General features: G+C 49.2%; 1 protein-coding gene across 5 annotated transcripts in view; it reads left to right on the top strand.

The window, feature by feature from the left end:
- The window catches only part of CDC42BPB (CDC42 binding protein kinase beta), a 130,669-nt gene that overhangs the window by 72,948 nt on the left and 32,423 nt on the right, over positions 1-25,298 (top strand). For all 5 annotated transcript variants that reach the window (XR_004432244.1, XM_033191192.1, XM_033191194.1 and 2 more), the window contains exons 6-20: positions 196-289; positions 3,912-4,112; positions 6,627-6,875; positions 9,441-9,520; positions 11,578-11,744; positions 11,824-11,943; positions 13,476-13,609; positions 15,415-15,657; positions 17,516-17,626; positions 19,059-19,303; positions 19,418-19,523; positions 20,920-21,044; positions 21,699-21,804; positions 23,390-23,538; positions 24,895-24,989. Coding sequence is in view for 4 of the 5 variants with exons in the window: in XM_033191192.1 (XP_033047083.1) it covers positions 196-289; positions 3,912-4,112; positions 6,627-6,875; positions 9,441-9,520; positions 11,578-11,744; positions 11,824-11,943; positions 13,476-13,609; positions 15,415-15,657; positions 17,516-17,626; positions 19,059-19,303; positions 19,418-19,523; positions 20,920-21,044; positions 21,699-21,804; positions 23,390-23,538; positions 24,895-24,989 (2,225 nt within the window). In the remaining variant the exon portion in view is untranslated. The remainder of the gene's footprint in view (positions 1-195; positions 290-3,911; positions 4,113-6,626; positions 6,876-9,440; positions 9,521-11,577; positions 11,745-11,823; positions 11,944-13,475; positions 13,610-15,414; positions 15,658-17,515; positions 17,627-19,058; positions 19,304-19,417; positions 19,524-20,919; positions 21,045-21,698; positions 21,805-23,389; positions 23,539-24,894; positions 24,990-25,298) is intronic.

Raw genomic sequence — 25,298 nt, forward strand, 5'->3', positions numbered from 1 at the left:
AACGAGGGGCAGTGATATGACTTCAGCCGCCATTGTGCCAGATGAATGTCACACAGAGGCATTTGTACTGGATGGTGACAACTGTTCACAAGAGGATATTAGCATTTCTTCATGTGATCACCACGAGTTAAGGGCTTTGACCTACCTAATGTGTTGCATGGAGATGGTTAATTTGTGTATTTATTTTACTAACAGAGACATTAAACCTGACAATGTCCTTTTGGACGTGAATGGTCATATCCGCCTGGCTGACTTTGGATCATGTTTGAAGATGAATGATGATGGAACTGTAGGTATTTTTGTTGGAGATTTTCCATTTGGTTTTGGGTTTGGCTTGTAGTTAGAAGGGAAGTTTTCAATTTGAGGTACAATGAAGAAACCAAGTACATTAATTAAAACGAATCAATTTTGGAGATAGTTGAAATTTTCTATTTGGGGAGTTTCATTTCCCAAATAAAAATTAAGTTGGAAAGCATCTTTATTGCTTTTTATGTTTACGAAAGTAATATGTGTGCCTTCCAGAATGGGAGTTGTCAGGTTGCCTCAGTCCCAAGGTGGCTAAAAGCATGCCAGTCCTATAGCAGATCGAGGGCACTCTCTGCTTCTTCCTTAAAGTGCCCTGTCCAGGCTGGTCGGGTGGGCAGGCATTAACCATGTAACCGTATTTTCTCACTTGTGTGTGGGCAGTAACTTCCTGCTAGGGGTTTCCTCTCTGTGGGTGTTGTAGACCTAGAAACAGAGTCCTGGTGCTCAGTGTTACAGGGCCGGCTGACACTCCCACCAGCAGGGGAGAACAAGAGGCTGCCCCGGACCGGCTGTCACCAGGAGACTCAGGCTTGGGCCACAGGCCCCTGTGGTCTCCACCGCACAGTCAGACCAGCAGCATGGCTGAGTAGCCTGATGGGGGCAGTCCCAGGTCTGCCCACACCCTGTTGGCAGCTGCTTCCAGCAAACTGCTTTCACTGCGTCTGTGGCCACTGTTGCAGTTTTGTTCTTACATGTTTGGAGTCTTTTCTTCTTTAAAACCTACACTTATCATAAGGTCTAACATACAATACTTTTCCGAAAGAGAGCAATCCCTTTCTTTCCTACTAGTGGATTTTCAAGCAATAGTAGAAGAACCCATGTCACTGGCTTCAGTTGACAGCGTTTTATAAGGAGTAATGCACTTTGCTCATTTTCATTCCACAAAGCCAGTCTCTTATTTTTAAAAGTCTTGACCACATATTGATTAATTGGTAGGCGGGTGCTGTCCTCCGCTCCAGTCTTCCAGTGACTAGAACAGGTCTGAACCAGAACATGGGTTGCCCTCCTCACCTCCACTCCACCCCATCACAGTATAACCAGAGCACGGGTTACCCTCCTCACCTCCACTCCACCCCGTCACGGTATAACCAGAGCACGGGTTGCCCTCATCACCTCCACTCCACCCCGTCACGGTATAACCAGAGCACGGGTTGCCCTCATCACCTCCACTCCACCCCGTCACGGTATAACGAGAGCATGAGTTACCCTCCTCACCTCCACACCATCCCATCACGGTATAACCAGAGCACGGGTTACCTTCCTCACCTCCACACCACCCCGTCACGGTATAACCAGAGCACACCACCCCGTCACAGTATAACCAGAGCACGGGTTGCCCTCCTCACCTCCACTCCACCCCGTCACAGTATAACCAGAGCACGGGTTACCCTCCTCACCTCCACTCCACCCCGTCACGGTATAACCAGAGCACGGGTTGCCCTCATCACCTCCACTCCACCCCGTCACGGTATAACGAGAGCACGGGTTACCTTCCTCACCTCCACTCCACCCCGTCACGGTATAACCAGAGCACACCACCCCGTCACAGTATAACCAGAGCACAGGTTGCCCTCCTCACCTCCACTCCACCCCGTCACAGTATAACCAGAGCACGGGTTACCCTCCTCACCTCCACACCACCCCGTCACGGTATAACCAGAGCACAGGTTGCCCTCCTCACCTCCACTCCACCCCGTCACGGTATAACCAGAGCACGGGTTACCCTCCTCACCTCCACTCCACCCTGTCACGGTATAACCAGAGCACGGGTTACCCTCCTCACCTCCACTCCACCCCGTCACGGTATAACCAGAGCACGGTTACCCTCCTCACCTCCACACCACCCCGTCACAGTATAACCAGAGCACAGGTTGCCCTCCTCACCTCCACTCCACCCCGTCACAGTATAACCAGAGCACGGGTTACCCTCCTCACCTCCACACCACCCCGTCACGGTATAACCAGAGCACGGGTTGCCCTCCTCACCTCCACTCCACCCCGTCACGGTATAACCAGAGCACGGGTTGCCCTCCTCACCTCCACTCCACCCCGTCACGGTATAACCAGAGCACGGTTGCCCTCCTCACCTCCACTCCACCCCGTCACGGTATAACCAGAGCACGGGTTGCCCTCCTCACCTCCACTCCACCCCGTCACGGTATAACCAGAGCACGGGTTGCCCTCCTCACCTCCACTCCACCCCGTCACGGTATAACCAGAGCACGGTTACCCTCCTCACCTCCACTCCACCCCGTCACGTATAACCAGAGCACACCACCCCGTCACGGTATAACCAGAGCACGGTTGCCCTCCTCACCTCCACTCCACCCCGTCACGGTATAACCAGAGCACACCACCCCGTCACGGTATACCAGAGCACGGGTTACCCTCCTCACCTTCACTCCACCCCATCACAGTAGTCGTTCATCATGGAGTCACTGCCCAGCACCCCAGTGGTCCCACTGTCTGTAGAAGCTCCTGTGGTCTGGCCACGCACTCATGTAGGGAAGTGATGGAGGCAGAGTTCTCTGCTGATCATTCAGCCTGAGCAGGTCTCACACCACTGGCTCCGGGGTGCTGCTTGGACCCTGTTTCTCTCTTCCCAGAGGGGACCCTCGGGAGAGCCTGGCCTTCCCCAGACAGGCCTGTGGTGGTTGTCTCCAGTTCCTGCCTGAGCCTCAGACCTGTGCTCTCCGTCGTACTCTCTGGGTAGATGATTTCTCAGCTTCGCCAGGCTCCTCCTGCTTGTTCTAAGGTGACCCATGCCCTCGCAGCTTTCTGCAGAGGTGTCACTGTGCTCTGGCACGTGCCTGCTAATGTAGATAGCAGGGAAGCTGTTTTCTCCCTTTGGCGGGGGTAGGAGCGGTCTTAGCCTGCTGGTTCCCTGTCCAGGGAATGCCTGAGCACCCAGCTAATGCCTGGACCAATTTCTGCATGTTCCCATGAGGGAGACCGCAGGGTGGGCTGCAGGTGAGCAGCCTTCGCACCCCCAGAAGCTTGTTAGAAATGCAGCCTCTTGGGCCCACCGGGGTCTCTATTCTAACAAGAGACCCTACACAAGAGTCCCTGCGTGCTGCACATGAAAATCAGAAAGGCTGGCCCATGCACGCGTGACCCCCGCATCACACTGGGAACAGCGACAGAGAGTGGGAAATGCCAGCCCTGGGGGATTGGAGAGGCACTGTTTGGGCCTGTGGCTGGTATTTGGGTATTGACAGACCATGTGTAAAAGAGTTTCATGTGTTCTGGGAGCTGCATAATGTTTAGTGCTTCAAGAGAATATTTATTTGCATTGAATTTTACATTATTGAGGTTTTTAAATTCTGTTTTGTTTCGTTAGAGACAGGGTTAGGGACCGTGTTACCCGTGTTGGCCTTGAGCTCCTGGGCTCAAGCTGTTCTGCCTCAACCTCCCAAGTAGCTGAGGCTACAGGCTGGAGCCACTATACTCAGCTTGAATTACTGGGTTTAAAAAACACGATCATTCATCAGTTTTATTCTATAATTATTTCATTTTCTGCCTCCACTATATTTTAGAGAAAGTAGTTGGAAATAGGTGATTGGAGATGCCCTAGGGTTTCCTTCAGCACCTCCTTCTCCCCTAAGGTGCAGTCCTCTGTGGCCGTGGGCACACCTGACTACATCTCGCCGGAGATCCTGCAGGCGATGGAGGACGGCATGGGCAAATACGGGCCCGAGTGTGACTGGTGGTCTCTGGGGGTCTGCATGTATGAGATGCTCTATGGAGAAACGCCGTTTTATGCGGAGTCACTCGTGGAGACCTACGGGAAGATCATGAACCATGAAGTAAGACGTTGCATTTTTATTTTGGTACCTGGCTCAGGCCTAAAGTACAGAGAGCACAACTAGTGCAGGAGTATCCATTAGGAAGCGACGCAAGCAGTTCAGGAAGAGATGTCAGGGTTTAGACCAAACTGGGGACAGGCGGACTGGAGTAGACATTGGAGAAGGCATCCGGAGGTGGGGTTGACGCCAGGAGATGTGGATGCCAGAGGAAGGTGAAGGAGGTTCTGAGGGTGACACCCACCCCCACTCTCAGGGGAAGGATGCTGGCCTACTCCAAGCTGGCTTCCTGGAGGGGAGGCAGGTTTCTGTAGACAGACGCGTCATCTGCATAGGCGTGTGGAGTGAGGCGCCCGGGATTAGCCAGTGGGGAGGTCCAGCTGGGCCCTTGTCATGTGGCTCTAGATTCACTGGTTAGATGTCAACTTTGATTCTCAAGTCTGTTCCCCAGAAATCAGTCCCTGTAAATGATCACATGTCTCCAGATGGTGGAGCCCTTCGTCCTCCCCATCCTGTTTCCTCTTCTCCTCCTTCCCTTTCCAAACTGTTCACTTTCTTGCTTCCATGTCACCTCTCTCCACCTCCTTTGTTTTCCTTTTTATCATTTTCTCTTCTGTCTGATATTTTTTATTTCTTTTAAAAAATTTTCCTTAGTCGTTTGTCTTTCTTTTTTGAGACAGAGTCTCACTCTGTCACCCAGGCTGGAGTGCACTGGCGCAATCTCGGCTCACTGCAACCTCCGCCTCCTGGGTTCAAGCGATTCTCCTGCCTTTTTCTCTTTTCTTTTCTTTTTAATCAGAGTTTTGCTCCTGTCGCCCAGGCTGGAGTGCAGTGCTGCAGTCTCGGCTATACCTCCCAGGTTCAAGCAATTCTCCTGCCTCAGTTTGCTGAGTAACTGGGATTATAGGTGCCTGTCACCACACCTAGCTAATTTTTTTGTATTTTTAGTGGAGACAGGGTTTCGCCATGTTAGCAAGGCTGGTCTCGAACTCCTGACCTCAGGCAGTCCACCCGCCTCGGCCTCCCAAAGTGCGGAGATGACAGGCGTGAGCCGTCTCGCCCAGAGAGGCATGTGTCTTTCTAATGCCGATTTCACCCTCTCTACCAGCATGCTCATAGCGTTTCCCTCCTATGCACATGCAGATCCCAGGATGATCCTGATTGAGTGCCGGCCTATCCTTCAGCCAGTGTCTCCCACAGTTTGCTCTCATAGTGAGCAGATTAACGCTAAAGTGGTAACTGGTTTTCCATTTAACTCCAAATCAAAGCAAAAGTTACAGTTTTAAAAAATGTTTTTCCCAAAGTAGAAGCATATTTTTTATTTATAAATTAATATATACCCCCTATAAAAACTTCAGACAATGCAAAAATGCATATTATAGGCAATGAAAATCTCCTCATCCACTTCTTAGTGACAAATTCTGTTACAGTAACAATTGGGACTTAATTATTACTAAGAGCCTGCCAGCAGTCACTGAGTGCTGACCACCTGTGGGCGCTTGGGTCAGGCACCTCGTGAAGCAGGTGACGTTGTTCCTTTCTGTAGATGACAAAGGTGGTGACTCAGCTCTTAGCCCACTCTACCATGAGGGTGTGTGGCCTCAGCAGACCTTAGCACGTGTGTGTGCGCGTGTGCATGTGTGTGTTTAGATATGTGGCATCATGTTACATATAAACAGTTTTTTGTCATTGTATCTTTGGTGTCTTTCTATATCAGCACACGGACATGTTCCTTTTTCTTTGTGCCCCATCTTTTTTGTTTTGAGATGGAATCTTGCCCTTGTCACCCAGGCTGGAGTGCAGTGGCATGGTCTTGGCTCACTGCAACTTGCACCTCCCGAGTTTAAGCGATTCTCCTGCCTCAGCCTCCCAAGTAGCTGGGATTACAGGCCGCCACCATGCCTGGTAATTTTTGCATTTTTAGTAGAGATGGGGTTTCACCTTGTTGGTCAGGATGGTCTGGAACTCCTGACCTCAGGTGATCTGCCCGCCTCGGCCTTCCAAAGTGCTGGGATTACAGGCGTGAGTCACTGTGTCCAACTGGTATCTCTTTTAACGAGTCTCCTTTTTGATGGGCATGTAGGTAGTTTGCAGTTTTCTTGGTCAGAATACAGTGCGTGTTGTGTTTCCTCTTAGCGACTGCTTTCGTAATGTGAGTTTCCAGAAGCAGAACTGCCGTGATGCTTACACTGTGCATTCTGACAGGGCTGTGCCTGTCCCTCTTGCCGCACACGGCATGTTTCCCACATTCCTTGCCACCTCCATAGGTAAAAATATGTCATTTACTTGCAATGTGGTCCCAAGTCTACAACGAGTAAAACCAGGAGGACCACTGGTTTTCTTGTTTGCCTTTTGGGAATAGAAATTGATTAGCTTTGGATTGCATTTCGTCCTCATGAAATAAAAAGCGACCTGCTTTGGAGCTACTATTTCTACTTTGTTTCCTATAATGTCCGTACACCTTAAACTCTCTGAATGCGTCCACCTGTCCACCGGCGTTTTTGCCACCCATTGCAGGAGCGATTCCAGTTCCCGTCCCATGTCACAGATGTTTCTGAAGAAGCGAAGGACCTCATCCAGAGGCTGATCTGCAGTAGAGAGCGCCGGCTGGGGCAGAATGGAATAGAGGATTTCAAAAAGCATGCGTTTTTTGAAGGTCTAAATTGGGAAAATATACGAAACCTAGAAGCACCTTATATTCCCGATGTGAGCAGTCCCTCTGACACGTCCAACTTCGACGTGGACGATGATGTGCTGAGGAACACGGTGAGTGGGAAAGCGCTGATCTCAGACTTGCTGGCTGTGTCTGACACGTGGTGCTGCGTTGAGCGCGGTGCTTATCAAGTCAGTACAACATAAAGCTGTGAAATTTGGCACTTACGACACAGTGTGCTTTTTATTCCAGTCTTCAGCTGGGTCATTAATATTCCTTTAAAAAATGATGGATGACTCAGTTTGAGTAAAATTGAGTTAAACAACTCTTTTGTTTTGGAACTCAACAGAAATACTTTTGCTTTTATTTTCACGGTACTTGATACTTTTTTTTTATTTTTTGAGACAGAGTCTTGCTCTGTCACCAGGCTGGAGTACAGTGGTGCCGGCTCTCGGCTCTCAGCAACCTCTGACTCCCTGGTTCAAGCCATTCTCCTGCCTCAGCCTCCCGAGTAGCTGGTATTACAGGCATGCACCACCACGCCCAGCTAATTTTTGTGTTTATAGTAGAGATGGAGTTTCACCGTGTTTGCCAGGATAGTCTTGATCTCCTGACCACATGATCCACCTACCTCTGCCTCCCAAAGTGCTGGGATTACAGGCGTGAGCCACCGTGCCCGGCCTACTTGATACTTTTCAAAGCAGTGTCACATACATCATTGTATTAGAGCTTCACTGCAACCCTGTCACCGCATTTTAGGTTTTTTAGGTTGAAAGACGCCAAGACATGAGCTCAGCCTACAGTCCCGTAGGCAGTGTGGCGGCCTCTCCGTTTCTGGTCTTTTCCCTGCATGTTGAGAGCATGTTAAATCTTTCTAACATTACAGTGCTTTGTGTCTGCATTGATGTTTCTTTATACAGCAAGAGTTCAGAACAAAGATCATGATAACAGATGTTGAGTCTCCGCACTGATGTTTAAGATCAGGATTTTCAGAGTTGGGTTCTGGCTGTAGGACTCGTCTGGTGTCCCCATCGGCTCTGACAGGTCCTCTTTGATGCATTAGCCAGTACCTTTGGTCCTGGAGAATTTTGCTCATATCTCATAAAATTCTTTTGTTCTTATCAAACCCATACATGTGTGACTTGTCTGGGGATAGACAAACTGAGATTTAACCAGATAAAAGGAAAATCTTCTTTGTTGCTTGTTAATTTAGGGAGTTTCTTACACTGAAGCATCATCATTCACTCTGTATGTTTCATTCCCAGGACCTCTCGAAATGAATGACCATGAACCTGGGGAAACTCCTAGTAGTTTAACGGGAGGAACAGAGGTTCTTAGATACTATGAAGTACTCCTTGTAGGGTCATGGAAAAGTTATATCTGGGCCAGGCGTGGTGACTCACCCCTGTAGTCCCAGCACTTTGGGAGGATGAGGCGGGCGGATCACGAGGTCAGGAGTTCGAGACCAGCCTGGCCAACATGGTGAAACCCCATCTCTGCTAAAAATACAAAAATTAGCCGGGCATGATAGCAGGTGCCTGTAATCCAGCTACTTGGGAGGCTGAGGCAGGAGAATCGCTTGAACCCAAGAGGTGGAGGTTGCAGTGCCCGAGAATACGCCACTGCATTCCGGCCTAGGTGACAGAGCGAGACTCCATCTCAAAAAAAGAAAAGTTAAATCTATTTGCACTGAATACTTGCTTTGATGGCCTCACATTCAAAATAAGGGCTGAACTTGAGACCACGTGGAGAAAAGGCTGAGAAAGGTATTGTTGTCATTGAAAGGATTGTTTTATTAGATTCTAACTCCAGACTCCAACTCCTTCCACACTGAAATTTCTCAGATAAAGAATTCTCTTTGCTTATATTTTTTATTTTTTGAGACTGGTCTCGTTCTGTCACCCAGGCTGGAGTACAGTGATGCAACCTCAGCTCACTGCAACCTCAGCCTCCCATGTTCAATCAAGTCTCGTGCTTTGGCCTCTTGAGTAGCTGGGATTACAGGCGCACGCCGCCACATCCAGCTAATTCTTGTATTTTTAGTAGAGACAGGGTTTCACCGTGTTGGCCTAGGCTGGTCTCGAACTCCTGGTCTCAAGCAGTCCACCCACCTCAGCCTCCCAAAGTGCTGGGACTACAGGCATGAGCCACTGTGCCTGGCTCCTGGTTATAGTTTTTAATAAAGAAAGATCCTCAGAATGAAAAACAGTTATGATAAACTTATCTAAAATAGTCTACCTTGGGGTTCCTTTTTGCCTTGGGGCCTCTTATCTCAGGTCAAGAACCTGAGAGTCCCCAGGCTCTGTCCTGTGTCCTCAGACGGGCATGCCTGTCCACACTGTTGAACTCTGCACACAGTTGTGTTAAGCAGTGGATTCTGTGGCTTTAAGAAGTCTTTGAAAGTCACTAACCTGGTAACGGCCTGTGCCATTGTCATCATCAAAATCAGTGCATGTATCCTGTGAGCTTTATTGTACATACAGCGAATGGGGGCCAGGCTTGAGAAAGACAGATCTGCCATACTCAGCTCCCCTGCAGAGGACACCATGGAATCTGCATTCTCCAAGGCCACGTGTTCTGCCCAGTGCCTCCCGTCACCATGACTATAACCATCTTTCCTCTTTTTACCTGTTCGTTTGAATGTAGATTTCATTTGTGTTGTGTATGTTCTTATGCAGGAAATATTACCTCCTGGTTCTCACACAGGCTTTTCTGGATTACATTTGCCATTCATTGGTTTTACATTCACAACAGAAAGGTATGTCTGGATTTATCATTCCTCAGGGAGAGCCTTCCCTTGTGGTAGATGAACAGTCAGACACCACACTCTGTCCCTAGGAGCGGGCTGGTGGGTGGGGTGTGCGCTGGGAGGCCATTACTTAAGGGAGATGGAGATAAGTTTTTGTTCTTAAAATATACACACCTGATGACTACAGGTGTTACCATAGCAAGGTTACAGGCTTTTTCTCTACAGAGATCCAGGTCGGAAAGAATTCAGGTTTCATGGCGTTTGTTGTATGTTCTTCTTTTTACAACCCTTTAAAAATATTAAAACCATTCATGCTCATGATGGTGCAAAAACAGGCCCCGGGCAGGATTTCTCCCAGAGCCCGTAGTTTGCCGACCCCTGACCAATAGGCCACCACCATTGGCAGGGTTAGCTCTGATCCAGTCGGTGGCCGCAGCAAGCAGAACAAACAGTTGCCACACGCACTCAGCTGAGAGCTGGCTTCCGTCAGAGCACTCTGCTGCCTTTTGTAAGGATTGTGTGCCGTGGGCCCCTGTCCCAAATGGGCCTCTTTGCAAATTTGTGTTGCCTGAGATGGTCCACCTCTATTTTAAAAGGAAACTGGGGCCGAGAGGAGAGGGGTTAGGAAGAAAGGGAGGTGGGGGAGGTGAAATGAGACAATGGAAGCTCCCACTGTGCCACAGAGTCTGATTCCCAGCATCTTCTGGCAACTGGAACCACAGTTGAAAATGTCTTGGGAGGGAGATATACCCATACTTTTTAAATTTAATTTTATTTTTTTTGAGACGGGATCTTGCTCTGTCGCCCAGGCTGGAGTGCAGTGGCGCAATCTCAGCTCACTGCAACCTCCGCCTCCTGGGTTCAAGCAATTCCCCTGCCCCAGTCTCCTGATTAGCCAAGACTACAGGTGCCTGCCACCATGCCCGACTAATCTTATTTTAGTAGAGATGGAGTTTCACCATATTGGCCAGGGTGGTCTCGATCTCCTGACCTCGTGATCTGCCCTCCTTGGCCTCCCAAAGTGCCAGGATTACAGGCATGAGCCACCACACCCGGCTGACATCCCCATATTTCTACTCTAGCTTGGAGGAAATCTCTTTTGGTGTGAGAGGCCAGGGTTAAACAGCCCATAAGCCAAAGTGACAGCTGCTGTCTTCCAGTCCACAGGAGGCTTTCTGGGTGGGCATATTGATTTACCAGTCCCCAGTGCAGAGGTTCTTGACCTTTCTGGTACATCCCAGCTCACTGAGAGCTTGTTACACTTGCAGGTCCCAGGCCCATGGCTGTAGTTTGGCCAGATAGGCCTAGAGCTCTCCTCTTGACAGACCCCGCAGGGCTAGAGCAGCCCAGCACCCTCAGACCACCTGTGGAGAAACACTGACCAGGTCTTCTGTAAAGGGGGCTGGGTGCCTTTATGGGACTCAGCATAGGAGCTCAAAATTTTCCTGACTTCATTGTCACATAAAGAGCTAAGCAGGACTAAGTAACTCGTAAAGCAGCCCAAGAATTAAGCTGTTAAATGAGAGCCATCCTGGACTTCAGCCTGTGCCTCGGATGTGTGCGTCATCGAGTGGTCTGGTCCTTGGTAGGGGGCTTAGCATGCTGGTCAGTGCTAGAATTGGTGGCTTAGCCTGCAGGGGAAGAAGGGTTGAAAGAGCTGTCCTGGATTGCTTGGCCAGTTGGTGGCCAAACCAGGAAGCTCTCAATGGTCCGTGCACACCGCTGACCTCCAGACAAGAGCTGGGGCTGCCCTTTAAGCCTTGCTTTATGCAAAATCCGTGCTTTCTGGTTCTGCGTCTATAGTGAAGTGTGAGGGACGATTCAGAAATGCCATCCCCCTCCTTTGCAGAGGCACTTGCTTTGCCCAGCAGTGGGGAGTGCCCTTGTCAGTGTGTCCTTGACCATCCGGTCACTTATCTAACTTTAGCTCCATAAACAATAAAGTCTTTTCTTGGGTATTTTTGTTTGCCAATTTAAAAAGACTACGTTTCACCCTAGGAAGTTTGAAACTGCTAATGAAATCGCTGAATTTTCAGTAGATCAAAACGTGTTGCTTGATTTCCCAGCTGTTTTTCTGATCGAGGCTCTCTGAAGAACATAATGCAGTCCAACACATTAACCAAAGATGAGGATGTGCAGCGGGACCTGGAGCACAGCCTGCAGATGGAAGCTTACGAGAGGAGGATTCGGAGGCTGGAACAGGAGAAGCTGGAGCTGAGCAGGAAGCTGCAAGGTGAGGGCGGCGTCGGCTCTGGGGCCGGGAGGGGGCACTGTGGCCAGGCTGCACCTCACGCTGTCTCTTCATCCCTCAGAGTCCACCCAGACCGTGCAGTCCCTCCACGGCTCATCTCGGGCCCTCAGCAATTCAAACCGAGATAAAGAAATCAAAAAGCTAAATGAAGAAATTGAACGCTTGAAAAATAAAATAGCAGGTATGTTTAAAAAAGTATGACCTCTTAGTCTCTGTTTTTGGTCATTACTCTCTTAAAAGGGAATTTCAGAGTCCTTTTCATAAGGTGGGAAAGCAGAAAAAAAGCTTAGGCTTTAGCAAGCTTATTTAGAGTTCTGAAATTTTGGTCAGTTCTTTTTTTTTTTAGACGGAGTTTCACTTTTGTCCCCCAGGCTGGAGTGCAGTGGTGCGATCTCAGCTCACTGCAACCTCCACCTCCTGAGTTCAAGCGATTCTCTTGCCTCAGCCTCCCGAGTAGCTGGAGTTACAGGCATGTGGCACCACGCCCGGCTAATTTTGTGTTTTTAGTAGAGACAGGGTTTCTCCATGTTGGTCAGGCTGGTCTTGAACTCCTGACCTCAGGTGATCCGCCCGCCTTGGCCTCCCAAAGTGCTGGGATCACAGGCATGAGCCACCGTGCCCAGCCCCAGCTGGATTAGTTCTAATGATATTATTTTATAGTCACCAGCTAGAATCAATTCCCAATATTTTATCTGTACGTTATCTGGCTATTTTCTGCTTCTCCGTTACGGTTTTCCTCTTTGTGGCTCTCAGACAGTTCCTAGAGCTGCTTTCCTCCTAAAGCTTAATCAGTGACTCGGCCTGCTCCTCAGTGTTGTAGGTGCTAGACCTGCCGTCACCACTTTCTCTTGGTGGTTCCTAGGTTATCAAAGTTCCCTAAAGTCTCCAATCACTTTTGTTTGTTTTGTTTTGTTTTTTGAGACGGAGTCTCGCTCTGTCGCCCAGGCTGGAGTGCAGTGGCGCGATCTCGGCTCACGGCAAGCTCCGCCTCCCGGGTTCACGCCATTCTCCTGCCTCGGCCTTCCAAGTAGCTGGGACTACAGGCGCCCGCCACCACGCCTGGCTAATTTTTTGTGTTTTTAGTAGAGACGGGGTTTCACTGTGTTAGCCGGGATGGTCTCCATCGCCTGACCTCGTGGTCTGCCCACCTCAGTCTCCCAAAGTGCTGGGATTGTAGCGTGAGCCACCGCGCCCGGCGTGACTCCAATCCCTTTTAAGCCTTAACCTCACACAGGTTGGCTCTGCAGTTGACCTTCACCTGCAAAGCACACTTCAAATCTCTCACCTTCTCTGCATTTCGTATCGGGAACCCCACTGTCCTGATCCAAACATGGACTTCTTTGATTGAGTCACTTACTAAATAAACCTTTCTTGCACACTGACAAAGGACAAGGGCCAGGCACTGTGCTGGGTGACACAGGTTAAAGGGACTGAGCAGACGGATGTGTGTGCCACCCAAGGGCTCCTAGTCCTCAGGGGAGATTCCTGTCGGATCAAAGTCTAGGGAGCCTGTTCAGCACAGGCGTGCAGGCAGCTCTGCCCATGACACTGTGTGTGTGTGTGTGTGTGTGTGTCTGTAAGTAAAAAAAACCTCTGAATGGAAAAGAGTGTTGTGAATTATTAAATAATTTCCTATCAGTAAGTCAGCTAACGTAAAGTTTGCATATAGTCACTGCACATAAAGGAACACAGTTTATTTCCCCTTTTACCCAGATTCAAACAGGCTCGAGCGACAGCTTGAGGACACAGTGGTGCTTCGCCAAGAGCGTGAGGACTCCACGCAGCGACTGCGGGGGCTGGAGAAGCAGCACCGCGTGGTCCGGCAGGAGAAGGAGGAGCTGCACAAGGTAGGTGGCTGGGTTCGGGGTGGGAAAGGCTTACGGGACCTTGCAGAGTTTTGTAAGGTGACGTTCATGCAGACGATGGAAGACCTCTTGGGACTTCTGCCCATGGGCTGTCCCTGCTGCATGCAGGACACCAGGGCCAAGCGTGGCCCTGGGGCCCCTGCCACGCCTGCCTGCTGCACAGCCTCCATGTCGGCTGGCAGAGCTTGGGTCCCAGTGGCAGGTGCCTTCCACTCCCTCGCCCACAGCGGGTATCCACCTCACAATCAGCCTTTCCAGTCTCCACTTCAGACCCACAGAGAAAGCAGCACCCCACTGCATTCTACATTGTGCAACTCCTCCTTCCTTGTGCAGCTCCTCCTTCTCCTCCTTCTCATGTCCATAGGGCATGGTGGCCGTGGCAGCACATGCTGTGTCTGGAGCCAGGCCCTCGCCTTCTCTCCACCAGGCCTCTGCTCTTAGAGAGGGCCCCTTAGTAATGACAGGGAACTGCAGCAGAGGCCCTATGTTAAAATCTGGGTGATTTCACCCCATAATTCCTTTATAAATTTCATTTTTAGTAATATATGGGAAACTTTTATGCTCAGGTGCCAGCATGTTAGTAACACAATTATATACATATTTTCTAAAGTACATTCATTGATACATGTTATCCTTGAACCTGTAGTTTGTGATCTGTTCTCTAAAATGTGCCAGGTATCAAACCTAAATTGTTTCTTAAGATAATCTGTGGTGTCATCCACCTGAGTGACTTGTCGAAGTGCAGTGTGGGGTGTGTGGCACCTCATTGCTTGACAGGGTCATAGCACCTCCCAGCGGGCCCAGAGAGGCCTGGGGAGGCCTCCCATCCGCGTGTGGGCAGCTGCTCTGCCAACTTGCTCAGGGTCTTGTTGCTTCCATCTCAGACCAGCAGGTGCAACAGTGACTGAACTGCCAGATAGTTGACCAGATGGGCTGCAGGGAGGTCAGGGTCGTTAGTGTGGTGAGCGCAGAGTAACAGCCAACATCCGCACATCAGTCTCCAGTGAAGGGCAGGCTGTCCGGCAATTGTTTTTATACAGTTCTTCACTTTGACTTCACCTTCAGCACTTTGTGTCTGTGTGTTCTTTTCTGATTTTGCTTATGTTGAAGTAACCAGATTGAGTGCCCAGATGCTTCGTTCAGCTTTGCGGCTCTGCGGGCGACGTCGGACAGAGGCTGACATTACGGAGCCAGGCGTCCTCCTGTAAGCACGCTGCGCCTGCGTGGTTGTGGGCCTTTTTTTTTTTTTTTTTTTGAGATAGAGTCTCGCTCTGTCGCCCAGGCTGGGACGCAGTGGCGCAATCTCGGCTCACTGCAACCTCTGCCTCCCAGGTTCACACCATTCTCCTGCCTCAGCCTCCTGAGTAGCTGGGACTACAGGCGCCCGCCACCACACTGTAATTTTTTTGTATTTTTAGTAGAGACGGGGTTTCACCATGTTAGCCAGGATGGTCTCCATCTCCTGACCACAGGTGATCCGCCCACCTTGGCCTCCCAAAGTGCTGGGATTACAGGTGTGAGCCACTGTGCCCAGCCTGTGGGGCCTTTCTTGGTGTGCAGTTGGTGCTCAGCACCAGAGCCCAGGCGGCCTTCCCATTGCCTATGTGGGTGGCGTGAGACAGAGCATAGGTCTTTTTCCAAGCAGGGAATTTCTCAGATCTGTGGCTCTAATCTGTAACCAGCACTGGCTGTCGCTTTTAACTCCTCAATATCGTGGAAGACCAAACTTCCAGCCTTCCAAGCCTTTGTTAGGCAAACATAAAACATCTGTAATTGTTTTTGTTCAGCAACTGGTTGAAGCCTCAGAGCGGTTGAAATCCCAAGCCAAGGAACTCAAAGATGCCCATCAGCAGCGAAAGCTGGCCCTGCAGGAATTCTCGGAGCTGAATGAGCGCATGGCAGAGCTCCGTGCCCAGAAGCAGAAGGTGTCCCGGCAGCTGCGGGACAAGGAGGAAGAGATGGAGGTGGCCACGCAGAAGGTGGACGCCATGCGGCAGGAGATGCGGAGAGCCGAGAAGCTCAGGAAAGAGGTAGCTCTGGGGATGGTTCAGGGATGGCAATCTACTGGACTTTTGTGTGACTTTTATAAAACGTCTTTGGAATCTTGGGCTGTATTAGTATAAAAGGGGTTGGAAATTTTCTGTGGAGCCAAGTAAGTTGATGGGCTGAGCATTTATTTTGTTGTTCTCATCCCTCAATATCGGTGAAATTACAATAAGGTTCTTGTGGTGCTGATTTTCTTTAATTCTCTTTTAAGTAAATAGAGGGTGTTTATACTGTGCTATGATGCGGCCTGGCTTATGTGAATAAGTCTACACAGGGCAGGTGGCAGTAGAAAGGCAGATCACGGGTGGGTGCGGGGCTCACGCCTGGAATCCCAGCTCTGTGGGAGGTGCCGAGATGGCTGGATCGTTGAGTTTAGGAGTTGGAGACCAGCCTGAGCAACATGGCAAAACCCCATCTCTACCAAAAAAACAAAAAAAATCAGCTGGTCGTGGTGGCGGTTACCTGTAATCCCAGCTACTCGGAAGGCTGAGGCAGGAGAATTGCTTGAGCCCAGGAGGTGGAGGCTACAGGGATCCAAGATTGTGCCACTGCACTCCAGCCTGGGCGACAGAGTGAGACTCCCCTCTCAAAAAAAAAAAAATATGTATATATGAAAGTCAAATCACAACAAAGCACACTTGAGGCCGCCTGCTGAGGTGAGCGCCTCTGAAGTGTCTTGACGTAGCACTCGTCCACACTGTTGGAATGATTGCAACCCCAGAGAGCTTTCTTATGTAGGCTACAGCTCTCAACATGCACCATGGCAGAAATTAAAACAGAATTTTGTTAATACAATGAAAACCCATTTCATGTTAACATATGTAACATGTTTAATGAAAAGTAACTATTTCTTTAAAAATTTGGCAAGAAGAATGGCATTTTTTACATTTTGTTAGCTTTTCTTTAATATCTGGCTGAATGGAAAACGGTTGAGTTCTCATGGCTGTTTCTTCAGTCTGTTTTGCTGCGCTGTTCGGGATAAAGTATATGAAGAAATCCCGGCTCCCACACCTAGCTAATTAGAGGAAGGGCCCTGCACACCCCTGACAACGTCTCAGAACCCCAGGAGTTTTCAGCCCCCTGCTGCCCTAGGTATTCCAAGTGTTCTGCTGTGACATATTTTAAGCAATGCTTAGTTTAGAACTCTATTAAAATTTCCTTGATAAATCCCATGAATGAGAAGGCCTGGAAGCACATGCTCCTGCTCCTTTCAAGTTCAGGGTTCTTTGTTCTTCAGCCACAGAGGAGCTATTTGTTTTCTTCTTAGACAGTCTATTTTGCAACCCAAATATATTTGTAGTTATAGGCAGTTAAAACTGAAGTTAGTGATACCCCTAATGAGGAATTAGCATTCCACCGACGGGGAAGGGGTAACAGTGCCTGGGATTTGCCCTCGAGTGGTTTGGGCACAGGCAGAGATGAAGCGGGCTTGGCTCCAGAGCTCACTGTCGAAGCTGGGTGCGGCACGCGGGTTTGCTGTTCTGCTCGCTCTTGTGCGTGTTTGAAATGGCCCATTTAATTAATGAATTCAAGTTCTACAGATATCAAAAGTACTTGTTTTCACAAATCAGTGAAATTTAAATTTCATGAGATTTATCCTTCTTGAAATTTAAAAGTATCATTTTAAGCTAGAGTTGAACCTTGTTTTATTACTAACCAACCATCCCAGTTGAACCCTGAAGTGTATTCCTCAAACTTCCATTTGTGGTAAGATTTGATGAAGGGCAAACGCGCGCAAAACTCCTTTGAGGTCTTGTTCGTGTGGAGGCCCCATGGGTGCTGCTGTAACTGGTGAAGTGGAGCTCGCTTTGTGTTAATAGAAACTGGATCTTCCTCTTGTAGCTGGAAGCTCAGCTTGATGATGCTGTTGCTGAGGCCTCCAAGGAGCGCAAGCTTCGTGAGCACAGTGAGAACTTCTGCAAGCAAATGGAAAGCGAGCTGGAGGCCCTCAAGGTAGTGCTGGGCGGGGGTCTCTGCCCTTAACCGAGAGGAATGCTCATCTTTGCTGATGCCACCACGTGGAAGTCACCTTGTGTAATGTGTGGTCCAGGCTGAGTGTCACTGAGGCTGTTGAGGGAAGACCCGCGTGTGGAGAGGTGGGGGGTGTGACCCCTGCCTTTGTGACTGGTTTCATTTTTAAAGGCCAAGTTCATTTTTTTCCTTCCTTATATAAAAGTTTAAGGCAGTTCACTATAAGTCCTAGGAAACTAATATCTAATCGGCTCATTTCCTGCTCCAGCCCCGTCAGTTCATAGCCTTCTTCACGTCGTGGTATTCTAAATTCAGTGCAGTTGAGTTTTGGAAAAGCTCCTTAAAGCATGTAACCTGCTACTGACTGGGGAAGAAACAGACTGGCCATCAGTCAGGGCCTGCTGGTGGGGCTGGAGGGTGGCCGGGAGGCCGCAGAGGGCGGGAGTGGGGAAGGCCGCAGCAGCCGAGTGGGTGAGGGGCTGGGGGCGGATCTCCTTGGCAGTATAGCGTGGCCTGGGTCTCCTCATGTGTGGGCTGCGTGTGATGGGTCTGCCCTCTCCCTTCACCTCGGTGATCTGGTAGCTCTTCCTCTGGGACGTGGGCCTGAGACGCTGTTCCTCTCTGGCAGCGTGGCTTGGCTGGACCTCAGCGTGTGGTGCCCGAGGCTCTTGCTCCTTTCTCAGCCCTCGAGTCTCCTCTCTGCACAACAGCCAGAGTGAGCTTGGCAGACCAAAGCCGGATCACATTCCTGTGCGGTCAGGGCCTCCGTGGCTCCACAGCTGTCCAGCAGCCACCCTCCTGCCTGCTCCAGCCCAGCATTGCCTGTCCCACCCCTCCTGTCCCCGCCACTCCAGACACACTGGCCTCTCTGCGTGCTGCAAGCACTGCCAGCACGTCCCACCTCACTCTGGCCTGTGCCCTTGTTCTTTGCCCCTAGCCTGACACCTCACTTAATAGGCCAGCACCTTACAGATGCCGCCCCAGCCATGCCGGCACGCCTTCCGCTTCCTACAACCCGGCTGGGGTGCGCAGCCCCTCCGCCCGTTTACTGGTTTGCTGTCAGTTCCGGCCAACCGCATGGGAGCAGAGACCTCAGTGTCCCCCCAGTCACAAGGAGGGGGCCCAGCAGGGTCAGCCCTCAGAAGAATGCTGCAGGCATGAATGAACAGGGTGTGGGGCAGAGCTTCAGGGTCCCAGGCAGACCTGGGCACATCCCCCTGCAAGGCTGTCTCCTGCTGTGACTCCCTAGAATCTGGATCACGTTAGCCAGGCCAGCTACATCATCTGGTGTAGTCCAGGCATACACGGTCCTTGGGAAGGTGTCTGCACTTGCTGGGGATGAAAGGGGATGAAAGGACAATGTGACCCTTGAGGACACAGAGGTTCATCAACTTATGCTAACCTCTGTCTTCAGATGAAGCAGGGAGGCCGGGGAGCAGATGCCACTTTAGAGCATCAACAGGAGATTTCCAAAATCAAATCTGAGCTGGAGAAGAAAGTCTTATTTTATGAAGAGGAATTGGTCAGACGTGAGGCCTCCCATGTGCTCGAAGTGAAAAATGTGAAGAAAGAGGTGCACGATTCAGAAAGCCACCAGCTGGCCCTGCAGAAAGAAATCTTGATGTTAAAAGATAAGTTAGAAAAGTCAAGGCGAGAACGGTAGGTTTTCCTGAGCTGCTCAGTTCAGAAGATGAAAGCTGATACCTATGCCGTAGATAAAGAATATTAGCGAAGTTACGAGCTTTTAAAACTGTTTCTCGCTCACCTTGGCAGGCATAACGAGATGGAGGAGGCGGTAGGTACAATAAAAGATAAATACGAACGAGAAAGAGCAATGCTATTTGATGAGAACAAGAAGCTAACCGCTGAAAATGAAAAGGTAATTAATTCAAAGTACCTGAGTTAGCACTTTGTATGGAAGTTGTAATTTAAAAAAATTTTTTTTATTTTTAATTTGTGTGGGTATGTATGTAGTGGGTATATATATTTATGGGGGAATAGAATGTTGTCATTCTTGAGTCTTGGAAGTTTGGTTTTTTTTTTTTTTTTTGAGACAGAGTCTCATTCTGTTGCCCCAGGCTAGAGTACAGTGGTGCGATCTTGGCTCACTGCAAGCTCCGCCTCCTGGGTTCACGCCATTCTCCTGCCTCAGTCTCCCAAGTAGCTGGGACTATAGGCGCCCGCCACCATGCCCAGCGAATTTTTTGTTTTTTGTTTTTTGTTTTGAGACGGAGTCTCACTCTCTCGCCCAGGCTAGAGTGCAATGGCACGATCTCTGCTCACTGCAAGCTATGCCTCCCAGGTTCACGCCATTCTCCTGCCTCAGCCTCCCGTGTAGCTGGGACTACAGGCGCCCGCCACCACACCCAGCTAATTTTTGTATTTTTAGTAGAGACGGGGTGTCACCGTCTTAGCCAGGATGGTCTCGATCTCCTGACCTCGTGATTCACCAGCTTCGGCCTCCCAAAGCGCTGGGATTACAGGCGTGAGCCACCGTGCCCAGCCTTATTTTTTGTATTTTTAGTAGAGACGGGGTTTCATCATGTTAGTCAGGATGGTCTCGATCTCCTGACCTCGTGATCCACCGGCTTCGGCCTCCCTAAGTGCTGGGATTACAGGCGTGAGCCACCGCACCGGCCGAAGTTTGGTATCTTTTTACAGCGCAGTCATGTGCCATATAACGATGCTTTTTCCGTCAGTGACAGACCGTGTGTACAACGGACATCCCATACGATTGTAAACTGTCCTTTACCTCTTCTGTATTGAGATACACAGATACTTAGCATTGTGTTACAGCGGCCAGCAGCGTCCCGCACAGCAACATGGTATGCAGGCTTGTGGCCTGGAATTGACAGGCTGTGCCACACAGGGCCTGGTGTGCAGCAGTCACACCATCTAGGCTTGTGTGAGTGCATTCATGCTGCGTGCACAAGGACGTGTTTCTCAGACCGTGTTCTTGCTATTTCACCACACGTGACTGTTTTGATTTTTGAATGAAGTAATGGGTTTGGTCTTTTCAACAGGGTATTTGTATTCAGCGAAAAGGTGCCAATTGCCTGAAGTCACTAGCTCCATCGGTTTAGGTTTAGATTTGAGTTGAAATGTGACTTAAGCTAGATACAATGAAAAAATCTGTATCATGAACTTAGTTTAGAAAAATCTCATGACGATTAAAGAAAACTTTCAAAGTCTTCAAAGGAACTTCCAGTGTTAATGCCAGCATACTTAAAGGATGCCCGATTAACAAGTTCTCTGGTGAAATTGTTTCATTTCAGCTCTGTTCCTTTGTGGATAAACTCACAGCTCAAAATAGACAGCTGGAGGATGAGCTGCAGGATCTGGCAGCCAAGAAGGAGTCAGTGGCCCACTGGGAAGCTCAGATTGCGGAAATCATTCAGTGGTACGTGCGCGGCCCCATTAGCGGCCGTAAAGCGACTCCCTGCTCAGTCCACGACGCCTGTCCCGCCTCTGCTGCCTGATCCTGTGCTCCACGCCAGGTTGTGCCTCTCAGGCTGGGATGCAGGTCTCATTGCTGTTCCCCAGAACTTCTCATGTCTGGGGCAGTGGTTCTGTTGGACTGGAGGTGGAGACACGCCCCCACCAACCCACTGAAGGACTTGGGGCAAGCCGTTCACACCCCTCGCGTTCTCAGAGAATCGGGAGGCAGAGCCCTCCTGTAGTGGCTGCAGAAGCAGCAGGGAGACTTGGAGCGAGCTGGGACCTGGCCCTCCGCTCCTAAGGTGTGAAGCTGTAATTTTTAAAAGAGTTTTTATTTTTAATTTTTGTGGGTGCGTGGTAGGTGTATATATTTATGGGGTAATACAATTTTTTCATTCTTAAGTCTTGGAAGTTTGGTGTCTTTTTAAACTGCAGTCGTGCCATGTAACGATGCTTCCATCAATGTGATCCCACGTATACAATGGGTACACTGGGCACTCTGGCTGACGTGACGCTGTGTCACTGTGTCCCGAGGAAGGCGGGAACGTCCCCTTCTTGTTTGGCTTCTCGCTGATAGCTATGCTTCGTGAGACAGAACGTCTGTTCCCTCCTCCAGGGTCAGCGACGAGAAAGATGCCCGGGGTTACCTTCAAGCTCTTGCTTCCAAGATGACCGAAGAGCTCGAGGCTTTGAGGAGTTCTAGTCTGGGGTCAAGAACACTGGTAGGTTTTGTGTAATACCTGCATTTCTATTCCTGAATAATTTGTTAGTGATTTTAAGTGTGAATGTGACATTTACATACTATTTAGGGATTTACAGTGATGCAAGAGACTTCTGTGTAACCAGTTCCCCAGTTTAAGGAATGCCAACATTTGCCAGCTTTCAGATCATCATGGCTTCTCTCAATGGCATTCATTTGTTTAGCAAATAATTATTGAGCACTGAGCTCTCTGGTATCAAATTAAAACTGGATTCTGCCCTCAGAGAGCTTTGTTTTATTAATTTTATTGGTTCATTTAGTGATCTGTGTATTATTCTTTTCCCCCCGAGATAGCGTCTCGCTCTATCGCCCAGACTGGAGTGCAGTGAGTGGCGTGATCTCGGCTCACTACAACCTCCACCTCCTGGGTTCAAGTGATTCTCCTGCCTCAGCCCCCCAGGTAGCTGGGATTACAGGTGTGCACCGCTACACCCAGCTAATTTTTGTATTTTACTAGAGATAGGGTTTCACCATGTTAGCCAGGCTGGTCTCAAACTCCTGACCTTAGGTGATCTGCCCGCTTCAGCCTCCCAAAGTGCTGGGATTACAGGTGTGAGTCACCACACCTGGCCTTCCTCTGTCCATTTTCTTCTCTTTACCGTTGTAGATGGAAAATGAAGAATTCTCAGTTGTGTTCAATGAAGGTTTTTGGTTTAAAAAAAGAAAAATCAGCAAGATGGCATCTCTAGACTTCTTTCATACCTCCTGAAAGTTGATATCATACATTGGGCAACTCAGTAAGAAAACAGAAAGGTGATGTTAGTGAACTGCCATATTCCACTGTTGCTTCATCCTAGGTCACTCTGTCATTCTTCCCTTATTATTTTAGTCTTTTTTTTTTTTTAATCACAGGTAGGAATGAGTAATGACATAATTACCAGGATGGTGAAATCGCAAAATGTTTCAAATTATGAGAAAAAGCTAACCGAACCTATAATGTACCTTAGGTTTGTAAAAGGTCCAGGGTTCAGTGGACCCATATACAAATTGCACTACAGAGGCTGGGTGCAGCAGCTCATGCCTGTAATCCCAGCACTTTGGGGGGCCAAGGTGGGTGGATCACGAGGTCAGGAGTTCAAGACTAGCCTGGCCAACATGGTGAAGCCCTGTCTCTACTAAAAATACAAAAATTAGCCACGCGTGGTGGCGAATGCCTGTAATCCCAGCTACTGGGGAGGCTGAGACAGGAAAATCGCTTGAATCTGGGAGGCGGAGGTTGCGGTGAGCCGAGATCATGCCATTGCACTCCAGCCTGGGCAACAAGAGCAAAACTCCATCTAAAAAAAAAAAAAAAGAGAGATTGTACTACAGAATCACTTTTATTCTTCTCAAGGGTAAAGTAAATGTTCTTTTTTAGAAGATTTCTAAGGAAGAGTAAAAGTCATAAAGTATCAAAACAAACTCCCGAGGCACCTCAATAATTTAGAGTTAATACCTAAGTGAGACAGTAATGGCTTAGGGTTAGAGAAAGATAACTTATTTGTTAACATTAGTTTAACAAGTAGATAACTGAAAGTGCATTTTTAATGCCGTAACCGTGTCGCAAGGATCCACTGTGGAAGGTGCGCCGCAGCCAGAAGCTGGACATGTCCGCGCGGCTGGAGCTGCAGTCGGCCCTTGAGGCGGAGATCCGGGCCAAGCAGCTTGTCCAGGAGGAGCTGAGGAAGGTCAAGGATGCCAACCTCACCTTGGAAAGGTACTTGGTGCTGGGGTCTAACTCCGAGTAGGAGCAGGGGCTGTGTGGCCTTCAGCCAGCCCTGAGCCTTGTGGGCTCTGATGCTCCTCGCTTGGAAAATCGGGGCCACAGTGTTTACTGGCACCTTAGGAGGCAGCGAGTCGGGTTTACCTGCAGGAGCCCTGAATAGCAGGCCATTCTGACACTGAGGAGGTGGCCACAAGGGTGCAGGGCCTTGCCTGCCGCGGGGGTGTGCAGTGCAGCGCAAGCCATGTTTTGACAGCAGCAGGTGCTTGTGCCCCCACACTGGGTAGTGAGACTCACACCACTGTCTGACAGGAGCCCCTCTCACTGCTTAGTCACCTCCATGCCAGTCCATTCACTAACTCAGGATTGTTCCTTTCAAGCTAACGCAAATATTTTAAAACAGAGGTTGAAGATGGCATTCTCACTTGAAATTTTTCTCTAACTCCAAGCAGTAATGAGAATGCCATTTTCACACAGCAGTAAATTCAGTCAGTGTTAGCTGAGAGTCTCCTCTTTGCCTATCCTGTTTTACAAGGATACAATAATGAACATCAGTTTCATAAAAACCAGGCCAGCTCTGCTGTGCCATGAGGCAGACGGGGACCTAGAAGGGACAGTGTCTTTAACAGCATTACTAAGTCCCAAATCCTGTTAGTTTGGGGCTAAAAGAATTAGCCAGTTGGTAATAGGTTCCAGTTAAATTGACTTCCTTTGTACCGGGAACTGCTGTAAGACTGTTCTGTTAAATCCTGTGACCTTCCCATAGCCCAGCAGGGTAGGCACTCTTGTTACTCCTGCGTACACACTCCGCAGGTGATTTGCCCACTGTCACCCCACTGATAAGTGGAACACCCCCCCCCCGCCCCCCACAAACTGCATCCCTCCTGGCCAGCTGTTCCCCGTGGCAGCCTTTCTCTGTCTCCTCCACGAAGTTGCTGGAATTGCAAGGCTGCCGGTACGGGTGGTGCTGGTGCTTCTTGATGCAGCCACCATCTTGCCAGTTATGGGAAAGATATTGACGGGGCTGATGGCTGAGCAGCCTGGGCCCTGTGTCCCTGGAGAACAGAGGACTCGCCTGGGAAGGAGATTAGGAAGGTCAAGCTCCTTTAGGCCATCATGAGACATACCTTCCTAAGCCATGACTTTTTAAATTCCTGTTTGAATGTTTATATTTGAAATATTCATACTGTTTGTAGTGTTTTCAGCAGAAAGGCCCAGCATGAGCTGCCGTGATCTGAACAGTCCCTGGTGCTGGGGAGAAACCCTGGCCCTCTCATCCTGACCTGCCCCATACCGCCTCATAGACAACCTCTTCTCAGTGCACTTAAAGCCATTTATTTTTTATTTTAGCAAACTAAAGGACTCTGAAGCCAAAAACAGAGAATTACTGGAAGAAATGGAAATTTTGAAGAAAAAGATGGAAGAAAAATTCAGAGCAGATACTGGTAAATTAACATCAGGCAGTTCTGCATTATTTGAATATAAATATTTTTCAAATGAGTGATTTTATTTTCTTTTCGACTTAATAGTTACTTTAGTTACATAAAGTACCTACAGAATTCCAAAATCAACATTTTCAAACAGCATCTTCAAAGATATTTTCCCCAAAGCTAGCCATTGTTTTTGGTTTATGCTTCCTTTTTTTTTTTTTTTTGGAACAGTCTCGCTCTGTCACCCAGGCTGGAGTGCAGTGGCGTGATCTCAGCTCACTGCAACCTCTGCATTGTGGGTTCAAGCACTTCTCCCGCCTCAGC

Source organism: Trachypithecus francoisi, unplaced genomic scaffold (assembly GCF_009764315.1).
Source record: "Trachypithecus francoisi isolate TF-2019V2 unplaced genomic scaffold, Tfra_2.0 Lachesis_group3, whole genome shotgun sequence".
Lineage (NCBI taxonomy): Eukaryota > Metazoa > Chordata > Mammalia > Primates > Cercopithecidae > Trachypithecus > Trachypithecus francoisi.